Source organism: Anopheles merus, chromosome 3L (genome assembly GCF_017562075.2).
Source record: "Anopheles merus strain MAF chromosome 3L, AmerM5.1, whole genome shotgun sequence".
In the NCBI taxonomy this organism is placed as follows: Eukaryota; Metazoa; Arthropoda; class Insecta; order Diptera; family Culicidae; genus Anopheles; species Anopheles merus.
The window spans coordinates 14,776,922-14,800,787 of record NC_054085.1 but is presented as its reverse complement, the minus strand read 5'-3'; the positions used below and the strand labels follow the sequence as shown (position 1 = coordinate 14,800,787).

Genomic DNA, 23,866 nt, shown 5'->3' with positions numbered 1-23,866 from the left:
GAGGTTAGATGGATTTATTAAAACAAAAGTGATTGGCGGAGAGTCATTGTTACATGTTGGTATTATGAAGTGTGGACAGTTTTTATAAAAGTATGAATAAATCAACATTTATAAGCAAGTAAAGGGATTTTCATAGGCATGTTTTTATTTTCATAAGCATGTTTTATATTATTTATTAAAATATAAAATAATAAACCGACCTGTGAAATGAAAATCTGCATCCAACTGTCACGTAGGATTTGCTCGTCCACTTGTGTGTGTGTGTATTTCTGTTTTTTTTTCGGTTGTTACTTCAAGAATTCAGATTCATCTTCTGTCGTCTGGTGCCATACTCTTGCTATACAGGGTTTCCCACGATTTATTGGTTGGTTCCCATCATTTTTTGGTGGGTTCCCATATTTTTTTGGTGCGTTCCCACGATTTTTTGGTCGTTTCCCAGAATTGTTGGTCCAATTGTATTGATATCCAATCGGAAAATACCAATAAATTATGGGAACGAACCAAAAATCTATGGGATACGACCAAAAAATCGTGGGAACGCACCAAAAAATCATGGGAACTGACCAATAAATCGTGGGAAACCCTGTAAATCTAAACATTATTAAATTCCAACCACTGTTTGTCCGTGGTGGAAGAGCCACCGCCTGCTTATACTGTTGCAACCGTCGGATGGTTTGGTCAACTTGACAGTACAGTACAGTGTGAAGCAGCACCAGACCCACCAACACCACCATGAACGAACAAACAACGAGGTGGGGTTTTTCACCGCACCGAAGCAAGTGCAATTGATTGCCACTAGTGGATCAAACAAGGGAAGGCAGTAATAAAACTAATATAAAAATGTTGCGCCACACTTCTGGCCGCTCGAGTGTGCTTGAGCACTCGCTCTGTTCGTCTGTCTGTCTCTCTCTCTCTCACTCCCAAAGAGTATAAAAGTGAGTTTACTGAAAAAAAGGAGCACGAAATAGGTGGATACAACGGTTGGTCTGTTGGATTTTACTTGCACACGGTTGGAGCAAAACTTCAACCCCGATCGGCAGTGAAGTCCTTTCGGCGTGGCACCGGGAAAGGAAAGGATGAAAAGCGCAACAAAGTAATCCGTTGGCAAAACAAAGTTCACATTGGAAGGAGGCGGTTTTGACAGGGTTGTGAGCGGGTCCGTGCTTGCCGAGCCGTTGACGTTGAGCTGTCATTACCGATTTCTTTTGATTTATAGCGGTGCAAGGAGGTGGAAAACAAAACAAAAAAAAGGTCTCAGGACAGTGAGAAGTAGGTCAGATGGAAGGGAAAAGTCAGCTTGTTTCTGTTTTCATCTGTTCGAGTTCCGGAAGGGCGCAGTGTAAGTAATGAAATGTTACTTTTTCCAATTATCTACCTTTATTTTAGCTTTTTTATATGGAGCTTAACATGACTCGCTCGCTTCAATACTAGCGGGCAGGTGAGGCGACATCTGACGTAATACGGACACATTTTAAAGCTCATCCTCACACCTGGCAGGAAGACAACGCTTCCGATGCGCCGTCTCGGTCCCAAGATAAATTAACGCTAAATTTTGATGCAGCAGCAGCAGCAGCAGCAGCCGACTTGGATGACGCTGGCGCAGATGTGGAACTTTAATGCTGCTGCAGAGAGCGTTTACCGCAGCCGGAAGCTGCCCCCGCCCCATCCCAGGTAAGGGTAAATTTTAATTAATGGCACTCGGGAGAGATAGAGAATTAACTCACGCTAGACGCACGAGGGAAGACGCACGCTTCTTGATCACACGGTGCCACAGACGCCGAGCCCTTGTGAACCGAAGTGTAAATTAGTCAGGCAGCCTCGGGAGCAGCCCACACACTGGGGAGCCACTTTTACGACGGCCTGGGCCTCAACTGAACCTGCATCTGCACTGCACTGGTTGCTCGCCCAACGAGATGTGCAGGGCAGTGTCCTTCGCTTTCGAGCGCTTTCTCTTTGCAATTGATTTATAATTTATCAATTCTAATCGACGCTCCTGGCTAGCAGCCTACAAACCGGGCCGAGCTGGGTGAGTTTTCTTTGGCATGAACGTGCTGAATGGTCCCCTTCCCTTTCTAGCAAGAGTGTGAAATCCGGGGTTTCAGTTCTATCTTTGAAATCCTACCGCCATACCGATGGACATATATGAAACAGGGCGTAAGAAGGGAACTCCGTTTCATCTATTCAAACTTTATGCACCAAGAATACCTCGTGCTTTCGGCCGGTAATTGTCTTCGAGCGAATGTGAGTCTAACGGAGTTTTGGGGGGTAGGATAAAACGATGTGGTTTTAAGATGAGATTGTGCCTAAGATGGTGTGGATCTTATTTATTTAAGCAATACGCTTAGCAAGACGAAGCCTAGCTGGACTCGTTAGCTAGTAAGGAGAGGGAAGCACATTAGTATGATCTTGAAATAATGAGCAAGGAGGCGCGGGTTCTTCAAAGCGCGGGTTCGTTCCTTGTGCTTTATGATCTACCTCATCTTCTGCTCGCAAGCAAATGCGAGCCGGAAGTGGTTTCTGATGATCTTCTCCTTAGCATGGAGATGATTTTTTAATCCATAAGAAAGGACTATCTCGGACACACATCATCATCATCATCATCATCATCATCATCATCATCATAATACAAACACACACACACACACAATGTGGAGAACTCTAGTGCCCAGAGTTCAGGAAAATCAATCAATTTCTCATCCAATTATTGGATTACGGGCTGCTGACTGCTTCGTACTTTTGATTGGTTTGTGCATAATTGATTCCGAGTCTTGATAGGCTATAAGTTCTATCGGTTCTTCCTCGCTGTATATCTTATGTTTGGTTTGAGATTCCCAGAGAAGCTTAAGGGCGGCACGCGCCTTAACGTTGGGTTAGCCTCGTTGGTGCCCGAGGTGAGTACCGAGGGATCAATATTTGCTTTGGATTTGTAAAACTTTACATCTACATCATCTAATCACTTTGATTTGAAGTTGGTGTAGCGCAAAGCCTTAAAGAGAGACACAGAGAGAGGTCGTTTGATGAAGAATGAAACTTTGTTGAATAAATTATTCGTTTTAGTTACGTTAAAAGTATACTTTTAGTAGTGCATTCACAGAAGCTAATGTATCATGTATCCTTAAGGCAATTGGCAATTCCAAGCCCAGCCAGATACCGTTCACATCTGTTTCGATTTCGCAAAATTTGATTAACTGGGAAAGGAATAGCTCGAATTGTATCGTTGCACCACTGACACACACACATGGCAGTACGTGAGAAACTACGAATGCCTTAATCCACCTGGGTCAACAACCGTTTGCAATGGAATGCGTTACGGGCAACGTTACGCATACCCTGGGAACCGTGTGCGGAAACGGTACGTGAAAAACCTACCGAAAAATGAAATTGTCCTTGCCAAAGGAACCAACACTGCTGTACAGCGTACACTGCATCGTTGCAATGCGTTCTGCAGATGGCACGTATGGTAGACGGCACTTTCCGAAGGACGACGTACAGCATATCCTCGGGGCACAGTGCAGCACTTCGAACGGAGACGCATTTAATGAGTCTGTGGACACAAGCAACATATGGTTCCTATGGTTGTTTGACAGTGTCAATATTTGTTTCAGATTATACAATGGGGTAACCCTTTTCCTTTTGCTTGAAAGAAGTGATTGAGTAATGATGTAGGTACAGGAACTCGATGCAATGACTATTCTGGCTGTGAAAAATCTAACTTACTTTCACTCATCATCTCTCTATTACAACCACTTTGTTGGTCGATTTATAATTTCTATTTCCCACCTGCCTGCTATACTCCACCTCTGCTTTGTGGCAGATTACAATTCTCCAAATTTATTACCACATTTTACAATTCTCCATTTACTTCATCGTACCTTCGGGGTGTGTTCCTTCGGTGTGCCATAAATTACGGCTGGCACTGTTGTAGTACTTCTGCACGCTTGGACAAATCGATTTGGGACTTTGAGGATGGGGTGTAAAACCAGCATCATTACCTTCATCCTCATCCCGCCCGAATACACACTCACACACATACAAACCGTTCCTTACCTTCCATGACAATGAAATTCGACAATGTAAATTTCTGTACACTTCCGATCTATTCCCTTCGGTGCGGAGTCGTTTCTTCGGTTTTCGGGTCGCCTTTACAGAGAGCGAGTCCATCTCCAAGAGCTTTCCGGCGACAAACGCGGGCACACCCGCCGGATAGGACAACATCGCATTCAAATCAACCTCCGGGCTCATCCGTTTTCCAGGTATCGGTTTACCTTGTTCGCGTGCTTGTAATCTCAGCGGAGCAATGAATTGAAATTTGCACAATAGCTCATCGGCAGTGCACCGTACTCGTATTGCGTGCTGCATTTTCGACCTCACAGGTGGAAGCATTTCAACTCCGCGCCTTCCTATCACCGGGGCAGCGAGCGGAGCAGAAAAACTCATTTGGGAATGCATCGGGCGTGCGTACGTGTGCCGCCCGGCAGAAGCTCCAGCCGCATTCACCCGTGCCAGACGCATCTGAGGGTAAAGATGGCAGTGACAGTGACATGGCAGAAAAAGAGGAAGAGAACGCTCACGTATCGGTTGCAGCCTAACAATTGCTATTGTGCGCTGTCCGGGCACAGCAACCTCGGACCGGCGTATCTCATGTCATGTATTGCAAGATGATACCCTTTTTCTGCAGCGGAATTTGGCCCCCGGATCAACCCACGGGTCGGAATTTCGATTGGCCGTGATGTCGTGCGAAAATGGGGCTTAAACACCCAGTTTTGCCGAAGCGGAAGTGATGCGTATGTGCGCGCGTGCTGCTGCTGCTGAACCTCTGTGGATGTAGTGTAGGCGCGTCACAACTCGGTTAGCTTACGGTGGATCAACATGATGCTTTCGTTTGTAAATTCATTCGTGCTTTTTTTTGCGTGCGATTGACGGTCTGGAATGCAGTTGACGCCTGATCCTGCAGGGGGGAGGGGGGGGGGGGAGGAACTGACAGGGTTTATTGAGATAGTGTACCAATACTTTGTAAAGATGGGGCTGGAATTGATGTGTTGCGTTGTTGATGGGTCGTATGATGGATTTTCCAAGGATAAATTTTCCTTTGTTCGTGTTACAAGTACGAGAAGCTGTGACGACTTTTTGGAAATGTTATATTTTTATTTGAATTGCCATATGAACAGTTCGAATGCTGAGCGATAACTTTGCCGAAATGAACACCTGAATGATGTTTCTGCAAATATTCCATCTTGTTTGGGTATGATTTTGAATGAAATAAATGAGCCTTGTCCTGGTTTTACTTTAGTTGTGATATAAATAAAAAGATAAAGACAATTGCACGCTTTAAATTAAACAAAACGAGACGAAAAAAATATTAGCGAATTTCAATTTCCTATATGATGTACGAAAAGCGTGTATTTGAACATTTATAATTTGCTTTTTGTTCTTATGCACATATTTTGAATCATTCGTTTGTGGTCTTTTCTGTGGTTATTGATGTGTAGAATGCATTTGTTTTTCGTGTTAAATAAAGTAGAAATTACTTACACTGTTTTTCCGGGTCAGTTTCTAATGCGAACAGCATTATTTAACAATCGCGTCAGGGTTTTTTCAATAGCGCAGCTGTCACAAATAATGACAGTTGTTGAAATATGGTTTGAATATTTTGGATGATGCGGTTCACATTGAAAACTGAGCCGGAAATCAGTGTTTCTTTTCTCATTAAGAGCATTTTGGTTTGGTACAAGGTACAAAGGTAGATTGATCTTTTAATTTATTCTTATTGAAATTTAAAATAAATAAAGGTTGTAAACACTTTTCTTATAATTTTTCAATTTCATCACTAAATAACAGTGAGTTTGTAGTTTTATGTTCTTTCGATCACGGGGGTGGTCGAATAAAAGTCACGCGTTACTAATATAACGTATATTCAACTTCTTCGTTATACCTGGTGTTGGCTCACACGCATACATCGACGGATGACCATTTACTGTCATCCGTGAGTTACCGCCGTGAATGAGTCCGGGCCAGGTTAGCTCACAACACGTAGTATGATAAAGGGAAATGCAGAATTGTGTAATATTGAATCAAACAAAAAAAATAAAAAATTAAAAAACACAAAAAAAAAAACAATTTAAAAATGATTGTAGCTTATGTTAGCTTGATCAACTCTACACAAAATCCAATACTGGGGCCCTTCAAGATTCTAGTCAGCTTTTTTGTAAGGAGTTTGACAGTTTGAGGTTAGAAATTATGTCAACACTCCATACAAAACCACATATAAAAATTAGCCTGCAATTTTCAGTCTAGATTAGTCTAGCCTCAAAGCTAGAATTAGATTCGAGTACCTGCTCGAAAAATGGCAAAACAATGTGGTGTTTTCATTTAACCCTAGGTTCATTAAACAGATCAGGTGATGGAATCTGATGGAAGGGCCGGTCTGGTGGTACAACCGTCAACTCGTACGACTTAACAACATGCCCGTCATGGCTTCAAGTCCCGAATAGACCGTGTCCTCATACGTAGGACTGACTATCCTGCTATGGTAACAATAAGTCACTGAAAGCCAAGCCCAATTCACTAGTGGGTACAAGCAGGCCATGACCGGCAGCGGTTGGTGTGCCAAAAAGAAGAAGAAGAAGGTGGAATCTAGAATCAAAGTGTGTGTAGTCCAGGTGGTCTCATAGTATGTTTTTTTAAAACCAAATTTGAATATCATTTTTTGACAGGATGGGTGAAAACTTTTCTTCAAGCAAGCTTTCTGGAGGCTTGACGAATACACAAAACACTCTTAAAATCTTCATTCAGAAATAGAAGCTTTAAAAATCAGCTTTTTAAAATTCATACACCATGGGATAAGCCCACCTGTATATTATACACACTTAGATAGCTGCTCGAAAACTGATATACAATGCAAACAGCTGACAGGCTGAAATATCAGCCTATGAACTTAAATCGGAAAGGGCCCCATTGTTTGTAGTCATAATTCGATTAAGCAGTAAATAATCGCAATTTCCACATCTATCTGCTAATAAGGTCCACCCGCACAAGCACAAACCTTCGCTGCAAAGCTGATTAAATAAACCTTGTAATACTAATAATAGTATTGAAAAGGTTTACAGCGGATTATTCGAATACCCGGATTATTCAAATCAATGGGCAGTTATCGTAACACCAGCCGATAGTCAAGGTGTGAAAAGCTCTGCCATTAATGCTAATTAGTATTGTGTCTGTAGTGTCCTGTAATTAGAATTGTAATAAAAGGGGTATTTTTTAAAATGCCCAGCAACAGATAAACCATCCATTTACAGTTGGCCCACACATCAAATGGAAATGGAAAATTGCCCCTCAATACACAGTGTATGTAGATCCTCCATCGAAGCGTCAAACTCAATTGTCATAATTAACAAATCACAAATGACACTGTACTCTTTAAAATCAAACGGAATGGGGAATGGTTACACAAGCTGGATTGTTTCTATTTGCGATATTTTAAACCCCCTCCCCCCCTGATGGGCAAACATTTTCACACACGCACCCAATAATTTGCACATTTATGGTCGACAGCAATCACCGTTTTGTTTGTCGTCTGAGGATAGCCATCCTCCATCCAACAGCGCGCGGTGGATGTGCTTTTTCAACATCGCTATCCTTATTGGCAAAGGTGTGATTGAATTTTCACCTTTTCGTCCCAAAAGTGTACATTGACTTGTTGTTGTCCTATGCTCCCCCTCCGTGCGGTTGTGCTGTGTACATTACGCGTCGTTTTGATAATTTTCCACCGTTACCGAGAGGTGATTGTGGAGGCAGTTCGTATGGGGGGACGAGGGAATGTACCTGCATCGAAAACTATTGCATTAGCGTTACCATCGAAACTCGGAAGGGCGGCCACCATGTGGCGCTAAAATTTGAACCAAGGGGTATAAATATTGGTTGGATGGTGCCTGTTGTTCACGCCGACCGCCGCTCGGTACGCGTCACTGAACAATGTGCACTCGAATTATGCGGCTAGAAACAATCGAATCACACACTGCTGGTATCGATGCGTTGGCCAACGCGCTTCGGCATTGCAAGGGGGACCGGGACCGGTCGGGTGGGTTGAACAACATAAAATCAACAACGCCTTTTGGGGGCGTCCTGGCCTCTGTGGCCGTGGTGCTGATTATTGATTACGGTAGCCCGAATAATTTGATCGACGCGCGTGTGCGTTATATTCTTTTCCTAATTAATTGACACGGATGCATGTTGGGTGTTGCTGGTGACTTTTGGAACGCTTTTTGGGACGAGTTTAAAGGGCGGAGGAAGCGTTGGAGATGAGTTTTGGAATTATTTTCACAGCGATAGGCGTTTCGTTTGCATGTTGATTGTGTTTTAGCGAGTAAATTTACTTGATGAAACGATTTTCATATGAAATTAGTAGTGTTGATTTTAGAATTATGCATATTTTTGGTTCACTGACACAAGCATGATGCAGAAATGATGCATTAAAACAGAACTCAATCATCATAACGGATTCGTCTGAATGCCATTCGAGCCAAAAGCTTTTCAATTGCTTACGCAAACTTTCGCCATAAAAATTGGCATTTAATAGTAATACATAATAACACCCTAACAAAGCGGAATTTATTGAATGAGCCACGTTAAATAGTACTATTGGGTAACACAATAACAACAATACGAGCGCCAACTTCATCCTGTAAATTATTAATTGGCTCTTACGACTTTTGCAACAAACGCGCCCTATTAGGTAAGTTCGCCGAAAGAGTATTGATTGTCCGTTTTTGTCTAAAAAAGCGCTTTCCTGTGGGTGTGTAGTTACGGTCAGAGAAGCAAACTTTTTGTGGAAATTTCTGCTTGAAGGGCATTATTATTTAGTGAAGAAACGCGCAGTTGCTCGGAAAGTTTTGCATCGTTGTAGCACTTCAACCCTGTGCTTGATGAAGGTGGTGTGCTCCCGTTCAATTTGGAAGTTATTAGTCAAGCGCTCAACCACTCAATCTCTGAACATAAGGGGGGGTCAGGTTTGATTGTTGCTAGGAGAGGATGCTGTAACTTGCCCGTTGTTGTGGCATAACCGGTCTAACAAGCGCGTAACAGCAACGGAGCAGCACCCCTTGCAAAGTACGCTCAATTTCTTCGGGGCGTAAAGTTTACAGAGCTCTCCCCGTTTTACGCTAATTGATTGCTGTGTACCCATGTTGGTCAACCCAATTAAGGAAAAAAGGTGGAAAGGTGAAAATTTTGCACGATATTTACCCCTTGAAATATTTCCAATCTCGTTTCTTTCAAACAAATCTACTCTCTCCTTAGCAATAAGCACAATAACACAAGCGGTTGACGGTTTTCGTTACTTAGGTTTCATCCGAATTCGTATGCTTATATATTTCTTACGTTTCTAGCTGTATATTGTATTCCTTTTTACAAATTACTTAACCTCCCTTCTTGCTTCCCTCCTTCCCGCTTCGCTCGATAACTATTCACAATAATATAATCATCATCTGTCATCGCATTGTTTTTTTTTTAATAGTGAATTGTTCTCTCCTATCGTTCGGGTTGGTTTTCCCATCCCAACCCCAATTTGTCTATATCATCAACCCCCGTTTCTGCTTGCGCAGGATGTTTGATCTGGAAAAGCATCACTAGCGATTGGTTTGATTTGTTTTCTTTTTGTTGTTTTTTCTTCTGTCTGTTGTATTTGTTTTGTTATATATTTGATAGCGTTTCTTTATTAAACGGTCTCCTTTTACTGACAAAAGGATTTTAACGTCTCTCTCTCTCTCTCTCTCTCTCTCTCTCTCTCTTGCCTTGACACATGAAGCCTGAAGCATTTGCTGTTGTATTTATACATACATGTCGAGCGTTGTGTTATACTGTATGTTATCTCTTTGTATTTGGGGGGCTTTGCGGGGTGGTTTCTTTTGGGGGGAAAACGATGCACATTTATCGTTCAAGTAAGAGCGTTTGAAATTATATGGTGATGGGAAATTGTAAAGTGATAATACAAGTTTAAAAACAAAGGTGGGATAATATGTGATAATTGATAATTATAAGCTGTATTTTAAAGTGTGTTTTAATAGAATACTGAGCCTACTAATTTGAGGGAATATGATGGAAAGTAAGGAACCAAATCCTTTTGTTGTTTTGTTATCTAAAATGATAGTAAATAATGTAAGCAGCTTGAAGGGATTTTATTGCAATCAACTTTCTCTATCTTCTGTACAGCTCCACATTCTCCACTACCTTTTCATCTGTTTTTGTATGTGTGTGGTAAATGCAGTTTTTTTAACTGCAGTTTGCGTACCAATACATGTACAGTATGTGAGGAATGGGGTGAAAATATGGTCGTTGATGCAGTTTGATGATTTTTTGGTTGTTTCTAAGCAAAGTGTAGCGAAGTGTTCGATGCGTACGGTTGATTAATACGGGCCTGTGAGGCGAGTCTGCTGTGAGTGCGTGTGCAGAAAGGGATATGCAGAGTAATAAAGCACAAGCGACAACATTAAGGTAGCAAGTATGCATGTGTGTTTTCGGGTTAGATATATGTGTTAGATAAATTGTTTCCCATTTTTTCGATACTACCTACACAAACTGTTCCGCGACGATGAGGAGCATCTCATCTGTTTGTCGTTTTTGTATGTCGACAGTATGGGTGATTTTTTGATAAATGATCTGCCTAGCGTGTGAAGTGATATGCAGTGACAGGATAGTATGTGTGTGTGTGTATGTATGTTTGTGCATAGTTTTGGGAAAGCTTGTCTTAAAACCCCTTAGCTTAAAACGGGATGGTCGAAATGTTAGAACATTTAGAATGCGCTTTAGTGTGTAGCTGTGTGGTCTGCAGGAACTTTTGCACTGTTTTTTGTCGTATGTTTCTTACACTCACTTACGATCGTCTGGTTCCTGGTTTTTTGCTATACTTTTCTTCAATGTTTCTATTGATTTTTGTGTTTCTGTATTATAATTTACGATCGATTTTCAGCTCAATGGTACTGTTGCGCTTTGTTTTCTGTTTTTTTTTTTTGTTGGAAGCATCGATTGTTTGTGTTTTTATCATATCATTTTAGCAAAACATTGATTAATCTTTCTTTCTCATTCTTGTTGTGTGTGTGTATGTGTACGTTCTAAATGACCGCAATATATTACACTGTCACCTGTCACTTTTCTGCTCGCTCTCTTTTTCTCATGCATTTTCCTTTATGTCTATACAATTATGCTTGAAATTGTAACGACTTTACATCGTACGCTGCTCTGTGACGATTCATTTGCCTCCTTCAGAACGGAAGCCGATCGTCCCAGTTGTCCAGCAGTCACAAGTACGAAACTGTACTGTACACCTTTAATTTTTCTTCAGTTTTTTTCCATAATTTGCAACTGAAGTGTAAAGTGTATTTGAAAGACAAAATTAAACTCTTCGTACGCTTTTCTTTCTAATAAAGAAAAACAATACTAAGTGTAGCAAAAAACAAAAGCAGCTGGCATCTTTTATTGTTGCCATTATCTTAAAATAATGATAGTGATTTCACCGAAAAATCCCCACTCGTACCTTGTTCAGCAGACAATGGCATGAAGAAACACGTCAAATTCGGATTTCGGAAGCTTAACACAAGCATCAAAATGGCGAAAGAAAGAACAAAAACACGTTCATCACAAAATTCGTCTCAATCGTTCGATTATAGTTTTTATGCAGTACAAGAAAAATAAAAACATTATCATTTGCAACACTATCATTACTATCGGGAGCCTCGCCTTTCTAACTGCCATACTACTTTGCTTTTTTTGTTTTGTCGCATCAACTCCTCAGGGTTCGTTTACTCGTGTCGCGGGAAGGAGGGAGGGTTCGCTTTTCCAATTCAGTATGCAGTATGTAAATAAATATATAGAATTAAACCTCTAAGAGCATATTTAACGTAAGCATATACGTATTTGTTTTACGTTTTGTATAGTATTAAGATTAACACAACTTCACGCGCCTGACAGCGACAACACGCCTAACGGTGCGCAGCCTTTCGCGCGTTTTTTTCCTTTTTTTCACTTGAAATATCATTATCATCGTCAAACATAACGCTTTCGCTATCTCCAATCAGCCAATCCGTCTTCTTAACTAGTTTCGGTAGAGATCAAACTCATCCCATTTTTTGTGTGGATTAGCTCTGTTTGCATTGTTGTATATAGTTTGTAGTTTGCTTTTTCTTTTTCTTCATATTCTTCTTCTTCTTATTCTTCTTCTTCTTCTTCTTCTTCTTCTTCTTCTTCTTCTTCTTCTTCTTCTTCTTCTTCTTCTTCTTCTTCTTCTTCTTCTTCTTCTTCTTCTTCTTCTTCTTCTTCTTCTTCTTCTTCTTATGCCTCCTTTTCTTCTTCCTCTTCTTTTTTCTTTTTCTTCTTCTTTTCGTTTGCACATCTCATTGCTCGTTTGCTCGTTGGCTTTTCCGATACTTTCGTTTAGCTTTTTTTTTGCGTTTTGTTTTTGCTTGCTTTCATTTGTATCAATTTTACGTTTTTCTCATACTTTAATTACTATCACAAATTATGGTTGGTAGATTATTTAGTGTTTAAATCTTTTTCTGTACTCTTGTGCGATCAGGATCACAGGTCACTGATCACGGACAGAACAGAACGTGTCGATTGAAAGGTAGAAATAATATTAAATAGAAGAAATGGTGAGCCTTCAAAGGCGCACCATTCTTGATGTAGAAACATGTAGATTAAAGTGAATCATAACTCTCTCTCATCAATCAATCGTTTCGTTTCGTAGAACGATACTGAAGCACAAAGTGACAGTTAGAGTGACCTTTTGTAGGTCGAACAAAAATTCGAACAAAGAAGAAAATTAAAAGTTACATAACTAAATCTCGAAACTCAATCGAATGGGAAAAGGAAAAAGGAGCAATATGCTGCCTATCTGTCAAAAAATAAAACAAAACAAAACTTTACTTTAGGCCATACTGCTGTCATTCGCGGTCGGAGCAGGAGTAGGCGCGATCGGTGGCGCCGTACTGGACACCCGGTTGTAGGCCGTTTTGCGCTGCGGCAGCTGGTTGCAGCGGAACAGCAGCTTGAGCCACTTCTTCACGCTCTCGATGGTGACCTGCCGATAGAGCAGGGTAACGATCACGAGCAGCAGCAGCACGGCACCGAGCAGCAGCAACACAATGCGCAAATCATTGAACCAACCATCCGTCCGGTCCGCCGTTTCCTGTTTGCCGTCCTGCAAAGCGTCCCCAGCGTGACCGTCGACCGTGCGGCTCGGCTCGTCCTGGCTCGTCCTGGCGGTAGTACTCGCGACCTCGATCGGCGTTGCAGGCAGCGGCGACGTGAGACACTTGCACAGCGCACAGCCATCGGCGCGCCGTTCGTACCCGTACTTGCACCAGATCGCACAGTTGTGCTCCTCGCAGAAGATGGACTTGGCCGGATCGCACACCGGGCAGCACACGTTCGGCAGCACCAGCTTGTGCTCGCAGTTCAGTGGTTTGCAGAGCGAAGTCTGACACTTGGGCTCACCGGCCTCGCACCGGCAAACGGTGCACGCATCCTCCTGCCAGGTGGCATTGGCCGGGAAGGAGGTGCGATGCGTGCTCGAGAAGCACATGACCGGTTCGGGCTGACAGTGTACGGCCGGGCAGCAGTTGCCCGGCTGTCCGTGCTGGGGTTCCTGCTGGTCCACGATCAGTGGTTTGGTGTCGGGCGGACAGACCGGTTGCTCCGGGCAGGGCAGACAGGTGCACCGTGGGCAGCAGAGTTGCTGCAGCTCGGCGTAGTCGGTTTGGGCGGCGAAGGGCGTTTCGATCGTGTCTCGCTTGGCCAGATGCCGATGGAGTCGCTGGACACTGTTGGCGTACGGGAACTGCAGCGCACTCGGGATGATCTTGATCGGCCCGTGCGCATTGGTGTTCATGGCGATCGCGCGCTTTTCGCGCTCATTCGAGTCGGACTCATCGTACTCGTCGGCGTAACCGAGATCGAGCGGGCTCTGCAGGTAGCTGTCCGGTGGGCAGCTCGTCGGACACTGCACGCTTTGGCAACGCGTTGCGAGATCTGTGTGTGGAGAGGGAGAGAGAGAGAGAGGATAAAGGCAACTATAAATGCACGTCATTATTGCGTGGCTGGAAATGTGAACATCAATCGTTTGTTAGAATGCCGAGAAGGACTTCATAATCACGTAGAATCGGACATAAATTCAACATTTCCCATTTAGCTCTCTGTGGAATCAATCCAGTGTGACGTAGTCGTGTTGGATTATGCTTGTTCGGTTAGACCCTCATGCTTCATGAAATCAATTAACTCGAGCAACGATGCAATTGAGCCACATTAAGCGAGAAACCTCACGAGAGTGCTGCACCAACCTGGGACATTCGCATTCGCATGAAAAACACGCGTGTGAATATCAATCCAAAAGAAGGGAAATAGGAAAGAGCTACCATTTTCGTATCAAATTCCAATTGGCTATCAGGGGAAGTACAAAAATCCAACCCAGATAGTATCGATCGAATTGTGTGTGAGTGTTTTTTTGTAACGAAAATTGATAGTCACAAACATCGCCATCGTTGTGGCAGAATAGTGTGTGATAGTGCAATCGAAGGGAAAAGAGATAGATTGGAAACCATCACCGCGCGACCGGCGTCAGCCTATTATTGGCACCATTGCTCATCTCGGGCGGCTGGCGCTCTCGCCCACCGCAAACCGCTCACGCCGGAAGGCAACCAGACGGAGCGGATGAATTCATTTTCCGGCTCATTGCAACTCATCTGTTGCCATTGTTTGTGAGGAATAGAGATAGGAGGGGTAGGAGAGAGAGAGGTAGAGAGGGAACCGGGTGCCACCCATCCAAGCATTCAAATGCGTTCCCTTCAGCTCGATTTCAACCGGGAGAACGACATTATTCACACTTCGGTTTTGGCTCCTTTTTTGTTGTTGGGACAGAACAGGGATTCACATATCGTAGCACACTCGGTGGAACGGAAAATCAAAATCATTCAGCTTTTGGCAGAAAGGGAAGCAATAGCAAACAATTGGAGGATGTGTGTGTGTGTAGATTTATCTCTCTTATTTTTTTGGTTGGTGCTCTGTGTGCTTCTGGTAACGCCGTTTTCCTCATTAGGGAATTCACCAGCTGGTGCCGATGGTGTGTCGTCCCCGCTCGAGGCAGTTGGTGGCAGCTGAGCTAGAATTAATTCAATTTCTGGTCGCTTACTGTGCCCGGCGGTTGGGGGTCGGTTTTGGTGGAGAGGCAGTGTGAATGCAAATGGAAGAATGATAGTGACAAACTTCTGCTGCACAACGAATCACACTTGTGCTGGATCTGCTTTGCGCAATATCGCAAGGGAAATTCATCAAACCGATGCACATCAGGCGGCGTTCGATCGATTGATTGCGAGTAGTTTAAGCGAGTGTGGGATACGGCTTGTTACCGGGTTTCGATCGAGGGTTGGAGGGTTGGTTTATGATGAAGCTTTCAGTGGGTTGGTTTCATTAAATTTGCACCACTAAATGGCTCTCAGGGGAAGGTTTTTTACGGTTTTTTTTTCGCAAAATGGATTGGATTAATCAAGTGATATGTGAAAATGACAGCTGTGATTTGGGTTGCGAGTTTAGCAGTCTGTGAGTCCTTAAATATTCTAGTTTAGTCTAAATTAGTGAGTGTCACTGGCACTCACTTTTTTATCACGAATGAATGTTATTCTTTATTGTAGTTTCGATATTAATCAATGTATTTAAGCATTAAACTTAAAGCTACTTGTTATTGTGCATGTGGTGACTGATTTAGATTTGCATTCTTTGCATCATCTCTCGGAAGGAATTTGTTTGTCTCAATTGCAATGGAGACTTCAAGCCCACTAACAGTTGATTAAATCGTTCAAGAGTTCTAGAGTTTAAAGAAAGTCTAATAAGTGATATAGCTCTACACACGAACTAGTTCTTATACGCATTGAGCCAGGCTCTACAGTCCGCATAGACCTTTTAAGCCGTCCACAAGGACATAGTTGGCTTGATGGACACAGGGTAAGGTGGTAAGATGGGTTAGTAAATAATTAATTCATTGTATTGCACAGTTTAGGCATGTTTAGTCCTAGTTTTCTTCATAATATATAGTGATTGGATTCAAACAATCCATTAGTGACAGATTAGGAGGTCTTCTATTTATTTTTTCAATATTTTTTTTTTCATATCTAGATTAGAATGGGAGGCGGTCCATTCTGGGCTTGAACTCGTGACGGGCATGTTATTGAGTCGTTCGAGTTGACGACTGTACCACGGGACCGCACTACAAGAAGGTCATAGTTAGGACATATAGCCTTTGATGCTGTCCATAATCAAGCAGAAGTTTGTGCTTTTATACACTTTGGGGATGTTTCTTGAACACATTGAGCGATTTTAATTATGAGCACTGCGCCTACTTTGTTTAAGATAAATCAATTATCTTATTTAATGTTACATTCCGGCATGCGTCGAATGCATTCTCCAATGATAATCCCTAATCGCCCTAATCTGCCAGCGCCTGGGCCTGAGGAAATTTCGTATCCAATTTCGAGCCAATGATTTCCCAGGTGCATTAACGATAAGGTATTCGGAGTTGGCTTGCAAGCTTCCAAAAACAATACCTAATTCCCGGCTGGTTCTTCCGAGATCGACCCAAAAGCCAACGTGCGTGTGTGTTATTTGATTGCCACAAACAGTATTAAGTGGAACTGAAATAGCGCTCAATGTGTTATATATTTTGCAAAGAGCATCTCTCTCTCCCTCTAAAAGCATAAGCTGCGTGTGTCCAGCCATGGGTAACTCCTTTACCGTATCAGCCTGTAGCGGCCCGGGTGAGTGGCAAACGACGACAACATGGTTTCCATTAAAATCGAATCCCCATTGCCCCTTCCTGTTTTATAGGCACTCCTTCCCTCCCCCCTCCCCTCAACCCATGCTGGGCCGGTCAAAAGCGGGCAGCACTATTAAATGGTGCTTGATAAGATAAAAAGTCGATTAAGTTGGGGTTTCTGTCCGTGGCACCGAACGGTGTGTGCTACACCGTATAAAAGACGGACAGGTTGGACAGAACGGAAAAAAGAAGCTCAAACTTCGCCCCAACCGGCAAACCGTTTCCATTAGCTAAAGAGCGTGCAAAAGCAGCAAAAAAAACAAAAAATCCGAATCTGTGAACTAAAGTGAACGAGCGCGCGTATTGTGTGTCACTTCTAATAGATAGAGTTGTGAGCGTTTTAGTGCTGGTGCTCTGTTTTTTTGCTGTTGTTGTTGTTGTTGTGTGTGCTGCCTCGGGTATCTCGTCCCGCCGGTGCGTGCGTGTGGGTTTGTCTTTTTTTATTGCGTTCAAATACGCTCTCGCGTATCGAGCGTGAAGCGTAATGTTTCGATTGTTAGTTTGGTGCGCGAGGCTGTATAATAGGCTTATCTTATGCTCGATCACACATAAAAGTACGTGTGCGTGCGACACGCGAATGGTCGGTGTGTTTTGACGCGTTTCTGCCGTGGATGGTACACGGTCGATTTGACAGTTTGCTGCCCCACAAGGCCTGTGGACAGTGGATGTGCATTTTATGTTCTGGAAGAGTGGCATGAGTACAGAAGATCTGTCTTAAAGGGGGAGCTTTACGAGCCTTGTTGTTGCTAATGGTAGTTTCGTTTAATTTATGGGAATTAAATGAGACAAGTTGAGGATTTGCGGAAGCATTTCGAAATTAATGGATTTTCTGTATTTCCGTGAATGAAGGACTATAACGGATTTTACGAATTGTCAGTCATTGTTTTATGCTTTTCATCAAAATCACCCACAGCGTTACGGAAACAAAACACAAACCGTGCTCTTGTTCTGTTTTGGTGTAGAAGCTTGCGCCGCAAACTATTGACCCTCCCTGTGGCCACTGCGAGATGAATTTTAAATGAACCAATCGTGTTAGCATAATTTTTCCGGCACAATGGGGCTGTTTTCCATTTTCCAGCCTGCTGCAGTTGTGGTTGTGTACGGGGGAATCGATTTTTCATACACCACTGGGCTCACCGGTATGCTTTATTGATCACATCACATTCGCTGTCCGCGGGTCGGTCACTCGGTCGGTGGTCGGATCGATAGGGTGTCGTCAACGGGTGAGGGAAAATAGGGGTGCCGGCAGCAGCATATTGTTCGATTTGTTTTTTTTTCTGTTCTGCTGTTGTTTTGCCTGTCGGCTGTTGGTGAAAATTTACGCAACGATGATTGCAGGCCTCCGTGCCAATCCATGCTGATCCATGTCAGCATAAATGTCCCGGAGCCCCTTGCCGAAGGAGAAACACAGGAGGGGCAGACAAAAAAAGGCTCACAGCAAAAAGAATAAAGAAATAAATAAATTTTATTCGTTTCGATTGCCCAGTAGCAGCGGACCCGTGTGGGCCAAACATCGTGTTTCGGTCGCCTTCCCGGGCCCCATCCCCCTTTCGACGCGAGTGAGTGAAAAAATATCCCTAAATTTCATTCGAATGGACGCGCACACTGACCCCGTCAGTCATCCATCATGTCTGGCAATAAATTTTCCGCACCGAAAATGCCAAACTGCCTGGCCACCATTCGCTCCCTCTCTCTCTCTCTCTCTCCATCGTCCCCGATTTGGACCCGAAAGCAACAAATTACAGAGAACGCGCACTGACAGGAAGGGAAAAGGAACCCGGTGGGAAGAGACAGCGAGGTGATGGGGCAACCCGACCTCATAGCTCATGAAAATGTCAACCCTTATTTTGCAGCTGGCAGCCGGCCTTCCAAAATGTGGCCCATAAAAATATAAAAGCTCTCGACGAAACCTTCAACCACCCGTCCCCAGCGCCCGAGTCCTTTTTTGGGGTGGTTGAAGTGGTTGAAGCACTTGACCTCACATGGGGTAAAAGCATGAGAGCTTTTTTTGTTCGGGTGAATCCTTTCGTCCGTGGCACACAAATTGTATCACACACTGAGCACGGCGATCGCTCGATTGATCGGACATTTTGTGCGTTTGGCTGCAAAGCCAGGCGAGCAAATTGACCAGATTAGAAGTAGATTCGTTTAGTTTAGGTTGGAAACAGGGGGAAAGGATTTGGGTTTTCTTTGTTCATCGCAGCAATACGTTGTTTTGTGAGTGTGTTATACTTTTCATCGTTTCGAGGGAAAGAATGTGTCATTTTTGTGTGGGCAAAGCACTGTTTCAACTGTGTGTTGCAACAGAATTAATCAACGAAATGAATGACGATACCATGAGTGTCCCACGCGTATTCGCTGTTTCGCAGAAAAACCTATCAAAACGTATAATTTAATAATGAAATTTCTGTTTTCTATCCGAACAGAGTTTTGATGTGTTTCGTTTTGTTACTCTGAGATGTGTTAGAACATTGAATTTCGTATTCAAAAGGCTCATAAAAACCCTTTAGTTGAACTCTTAGTGATCTCAATAATGCCTGTAGCCTTCTTTTCTGCGAAAAGAAAACATATGGCTCAACAAACAAGAACATTAAAAGGTCCGAACTATGTTTAATTTATGTTTTTTTCTTCTTTATCTGGTTTAAGTCACTATCGACACTCACAAATTTGCGTCCAAATTTATAATGCCATTTCCATGCTCTACTTCGACCATTTAACGGACGCGTGCAAATAAACTAACACTAACCGGACACTACAACCACGTACACGGCAGCAAAGAACGGCCAACTTGGTTAATGTTAATGTTAATCTTAAGCAAACGCCTTAATTTATCGGTCCATAAGGTTTGATTTTTATACGCGCTTAGCCCGCAGGTCCAAGCAATCCTGCCCTCGGGGGGAAAGCAGCGGATCTCAGTACATTACGGAAACGCTAACCGGCCATAAATTAGATAACGCACGCACCCACTGTATTGACCTTCTAGAGCGCGGGGGCATTGAGTGAGTTCAGTTGTGTTGGCGGAGGAAGAGAAGCATTAGCTTTGTGTATCGGAGAGGGGCGTGCGTAGTCACCGTCACCGTGGTCGGAGAGGTAGGTCGTAACGCCTATCAGAGAGCGATAAACACAGCTAAAATAGGTTAAGGTCTAGTTCATATTGTGAGGGAACGGTGCGTTTATTGGAGCGCACTTTAAAGTTTTGCGCTGCCAAAAACTCAACACACTCGGCTTGGTGGATCCACCCAGCGCTTCCCCTTACTTGAATGCTGTCTGGCACAGTTCTGAGAAACCCAACAGACACAACGAGAAGAGAAGCCACTCATGATGAAACCATATTTGATTAGAGTTGTTTCTTGCGCGCGGGCAACACCTGCTGTTCGCGCGGTTTTGTTCAGTGACATTAATGGGAAAGGTGTTGGAGTTGATCGCTGAACAACAAAACAGCAAAAAAAAGGGGGAGGAAACCCCTCTGGAATGCCATTTTTGATTAGCAGCATACACCGAACTTTCACGCAGGGCTGCTCGTGGTCTAACAAAACGAATTAAAGGCGTTAGCAAAGTCATGCAAAAAGTTGCTTTCGTTGTGTGTGTGTGTGTGTGTGTGGGCGTGTGTGTGTTTGGGTAAAACTTTCCACCTTTTGCATCGTAAGTGTAAACGAACTCTCGTTGCTTCTAGAGGTCCTTTCAACCTTGTCACAGACACCGGGCCATGGCGATGAACTTTCTCTCTAGCATCCCTTCCGAGAACATTCTTCGCCGGTTCACTCAATCCAAAAGGCTTGTACGGTGCCGCCCTGTCACCGCGTGGCCTGCTCTGTCGCCATAAATTATTTATCATTTCCCTTTCGGGTCGTCATTATTGAGGCGGGCTGAGGAACACAGCCCGAGTGTGTGTGTGTGTGTGTGTGTGTGTGTGTGTGTGTGTGTGTGTGTGTGTGTGTGTGTGTGTGTGTGTGTGTGTGTGTGTGTGTGTGTGTGTGTGTGTGTGTGGTGTGTGTGTGTGTGTGTGTGTGTGTGTGTGTGTTTGTGGATATGAAGGGTGGAACATTTTGGAATACATCGCTTTTTCGGCACCGCGTCACAATAAAAGCGTTCTTTCTGCTTGCGTGGCCCAAAAACACACAAAAAGAGAAAGGAAAGGTAAAACCTCCCTCTTCCGACGAGCTTCACCGGATGGCGCCCGATTTGGGGTTGCGTGCAATATTCATGCACCGGCTGAGGAACTCATTTTCCGGCTTCGTGTGCTGTCGCTTAACGCGAGCCAGGTTGGCATTTTCCGATCATCATCACACGTATCGCGAGCGCTTTCGGATGAGTTATGCTTCGCTTAATTTTTCCGCTGCCAGCCGGTGTGGAAAGGTGACACTTTTTGTTGGGTGTCCACCAAGGTGTCGTCAGTGTCGGCGGTGTATGTCACTGCCTCCCTGTCGTATCCTTTTTAAGCGCAGCCCATCCGCGCCGTGTGTTTTTGGTACGCCGCGTACCATTTGCATGCTTCGTCTGTGTCGGTGTGTGGTGTTATTTGCACGAGAGAGCACCGAATGCCGAAACCATTTTGACGTTTCCATTTCATAGAGTGCGATTTTAATTTATCGTGATGGAGTTTTTCTTTCTTCTCCTTCCTGCCATGTACCATTTTCCACCGGGCTGAATTTGGACACGCTCCTGGTGGGATGTACTTTGGCACGGTTGAATTGTGGAGGACGCACTTTGACAGGTTCGTCACATAGCTGTGCTATCGATTACGGAGTGTGGGTGAGTTGTTGGAAGGCTTCGGAGGCTCGTTATGAATGCCGCTCTCGAGGATGCTGGTTTGATGTATCACCTCACATTGAAAGTAAGCAAGACACACAACAGCTCCAACAATCAAACGATCGTGTGGATGAGGTGTTTATTTTCCCCTCCAGCGGGTATGCTACGAGAATCAAGCGAGAAGAGTAAGGAAAATGAAAATAAAAACACAAAAAGAAAACCTCGCGCAATGAAATTTAGCAGAATGATTAATCGACAAATTGACGGAACTTGAAGCTTCCCGGTGGTGGTTGTAGTCCAAGCAGCCACACACACACTCACAAAAAAATCGTTACGACAATCATGCGGGACAAGCAAAATGGAACAGAAAACAACACAAAAAAAAAACCAGAAGAAACTGCAACAGATTGGCAGTGCGAGATCTGGCAGACGAAAGACAGATTTCGTTTAAATGCGTGCGCTAAAAATAGAGCCAATTAATCATCTCCGGCGGCGTGGTGGACCGAGGGACCGGAGTAGCAGGAAGAATACGAAAACGGGGGGATAAGTTTAATGCTTTTTTTGGGTTGTTGTTGTTGCTGTTCGCTTAATGCGTGAGACAGAGGGCGTTGGGCGTTTGGGTGAGCTGGATCAACGGGGGCGATTCATTCATGAGTGTAAAAGAATGAAGGCGGGATTCTATGTGTTCGTTTTTTGCTGTTCATTTGAGGTCCCTTAAAAAGAGTAGGAAGGAAAACAGGGAGCAAAAATCGATAATGGAAAATAGATCGATGAGTTTTTTTTAGGAAAAAAGGTGTTTCTTTTGTGTTCGGAGAATTAACCATAAAAACCTACGCAGCTCTCTTTGACCCATCAATAGGACATAAAAAAACGAACACACAAGCGACCATCTTATCGCGTGATTCATTGAGCGAATTTCCACTAATCGCAAGCAGCGGCAGCGGGTGTGTTTATTTGTTCTTTCTAACACACCACGGCCTTATCCGACTTAATGGCAGCTGGTTCTGACTAATCATCAGTGTTTGTGCTGTGGGAAAATTGCGGCGTTGTATTTGTAAAGAAACTCGTCTTGTTTTGATTCCTGCGAACTGTGAATGGGGAAACGGCAGGAAACGTGAGCAAGAATTTGAATGTCCTATAAACATTCTTTCCGGCAGTTAGCAGCATTTTTTAGCCAAAAGAGTGTGATTCACTTGGAATTCGTCAGAGGATTGTGCTACATTTTCTTCACCCCCAATCGGTGTAAACATGACTGGAGATGGTTGTCATTCCGATGCGATGAGACATTGGTCCTCGGCTCGGCTCGGGGAAAACTATGCATGTTTTTTTCAAGTGCCGTTCGGTGTGGCTACAGCTCTTATCCACTGACTCATCCTTAGTTCCACGCCCTTCAACGATCAATCTGGTGTGGGGTGGATGTTTGTGTGTTTGAAGTGCGTCCCGGCATCACTAGAACATACATGGGCAGGTCTGTCAATGGCTGGTCTAATCGTTGGCAAAGACCGCAAACGATATTGTCATTTCATTGCTTCCATCTTCCCGCCTAAAGCAACCAATTCCTTCCCCCTTGTTATCCCTATGTTGGGTGGTTTGCGTGTGTTTGATTCGCTCATCTTTCCTGCACTTCATTTAAGGGACCAAAAGCCTCCAAGGAACTGCGGTAACATCCCGAAGAAAGAAGACGTTCCTAAGATGAATGGAGCCCCGGAGCTGTGTGTGTGTGCGAGAGTATGGAAACATCAATTTGCCGCAAATAGTTCCCGTCCCGGGACAAGAAATGGATATGGTCCCTGCGTCTCGTGTCGTTTGCGGGTTGCGGATGACATTGACACATTGGCCAATATTTGATTCGGATCTTTGGCTTTGCTGATTAATTTGCTTTAGCAGTGGCTTGGCCCCTTGGTTCCGTCGGAGCCAAAACGAATTGCTCCCCTGAGGGAGTAGTTCGTCTTGCGATTGAGTGGATATAAAGAGCCCGTGTCAAAAGCATGAGTGGTGATTGTTTGCTGTGGTCTGTCTGTCTGTCTGTCTGTTCCGTCCTGTACCAGTATCTCTTCCTCAAACAAAAGCCAATAGATCTTGAAGATCGAACCGATACGGGGCAAAAGAAAAGCCAACACCCAATGAGTGGCTTTTAATGACTGGGGGGGATTCTGCACGCTGGGTGTGTGTACTGTACTGATACCGATTGTCGGTCGGATTGCTGTGGGATCGATCCCTTCATCAAACCCTTTTTCTCTCGGGGTTTGAAACGATTGACTACCT

General features: G+C 43.8%; 1 protein-coding gene and 1 long non-coding RNA gene across 5 annotated transcripts in view; one reads left to right on the top strand and one right to left on the bottom strand.

Moving 5' to 3' along the window:
• The first annotated feature begins 733 nt into the window (after window positions 1–733).
• LOC121600663 overlaps window positions 734–23,866 on the top strand; it is a 128,572-nt gene continuing 105,439 nt past the window's right edge. The window contains exons 1-3 of the long non-coding RNA XR_006005859.1: window positions 734–1,156; window positions 1,217–1,339; window positions 1,432–1,671. This is a non-coding gene — a long non-coding RNA (uncharacterized LOC121600663). The remainder of the gene's footprint in view (window positions 1,157–1,216; window positions 1,340–1,431; window positions 1,672–23,866) is intronic.
• LOC121600661 (kielin/chordin-like protein) overlaps window positions 12,373–23,866 on the bottom strand; it is a 156,495-nt gene continuing 145,001 nt past the window's right edge. For all 4 annotated transcript variants that reach the window (XM_041929482.1, XM_041929480.1, XM_041929481.1 and 1 more), the window contains one exon: window positions 12,373–14,019. In XM_041929482.1, the coding sequence (XP_041785416.1) occupies window positions 12,917–14,019 (1,103 nt within the window). In that variant the 3' untranslated portion in view covers window positions 12,373–12,916. The remainder of the gene's footprint in view (window positions 14,020–23,866) is intronic.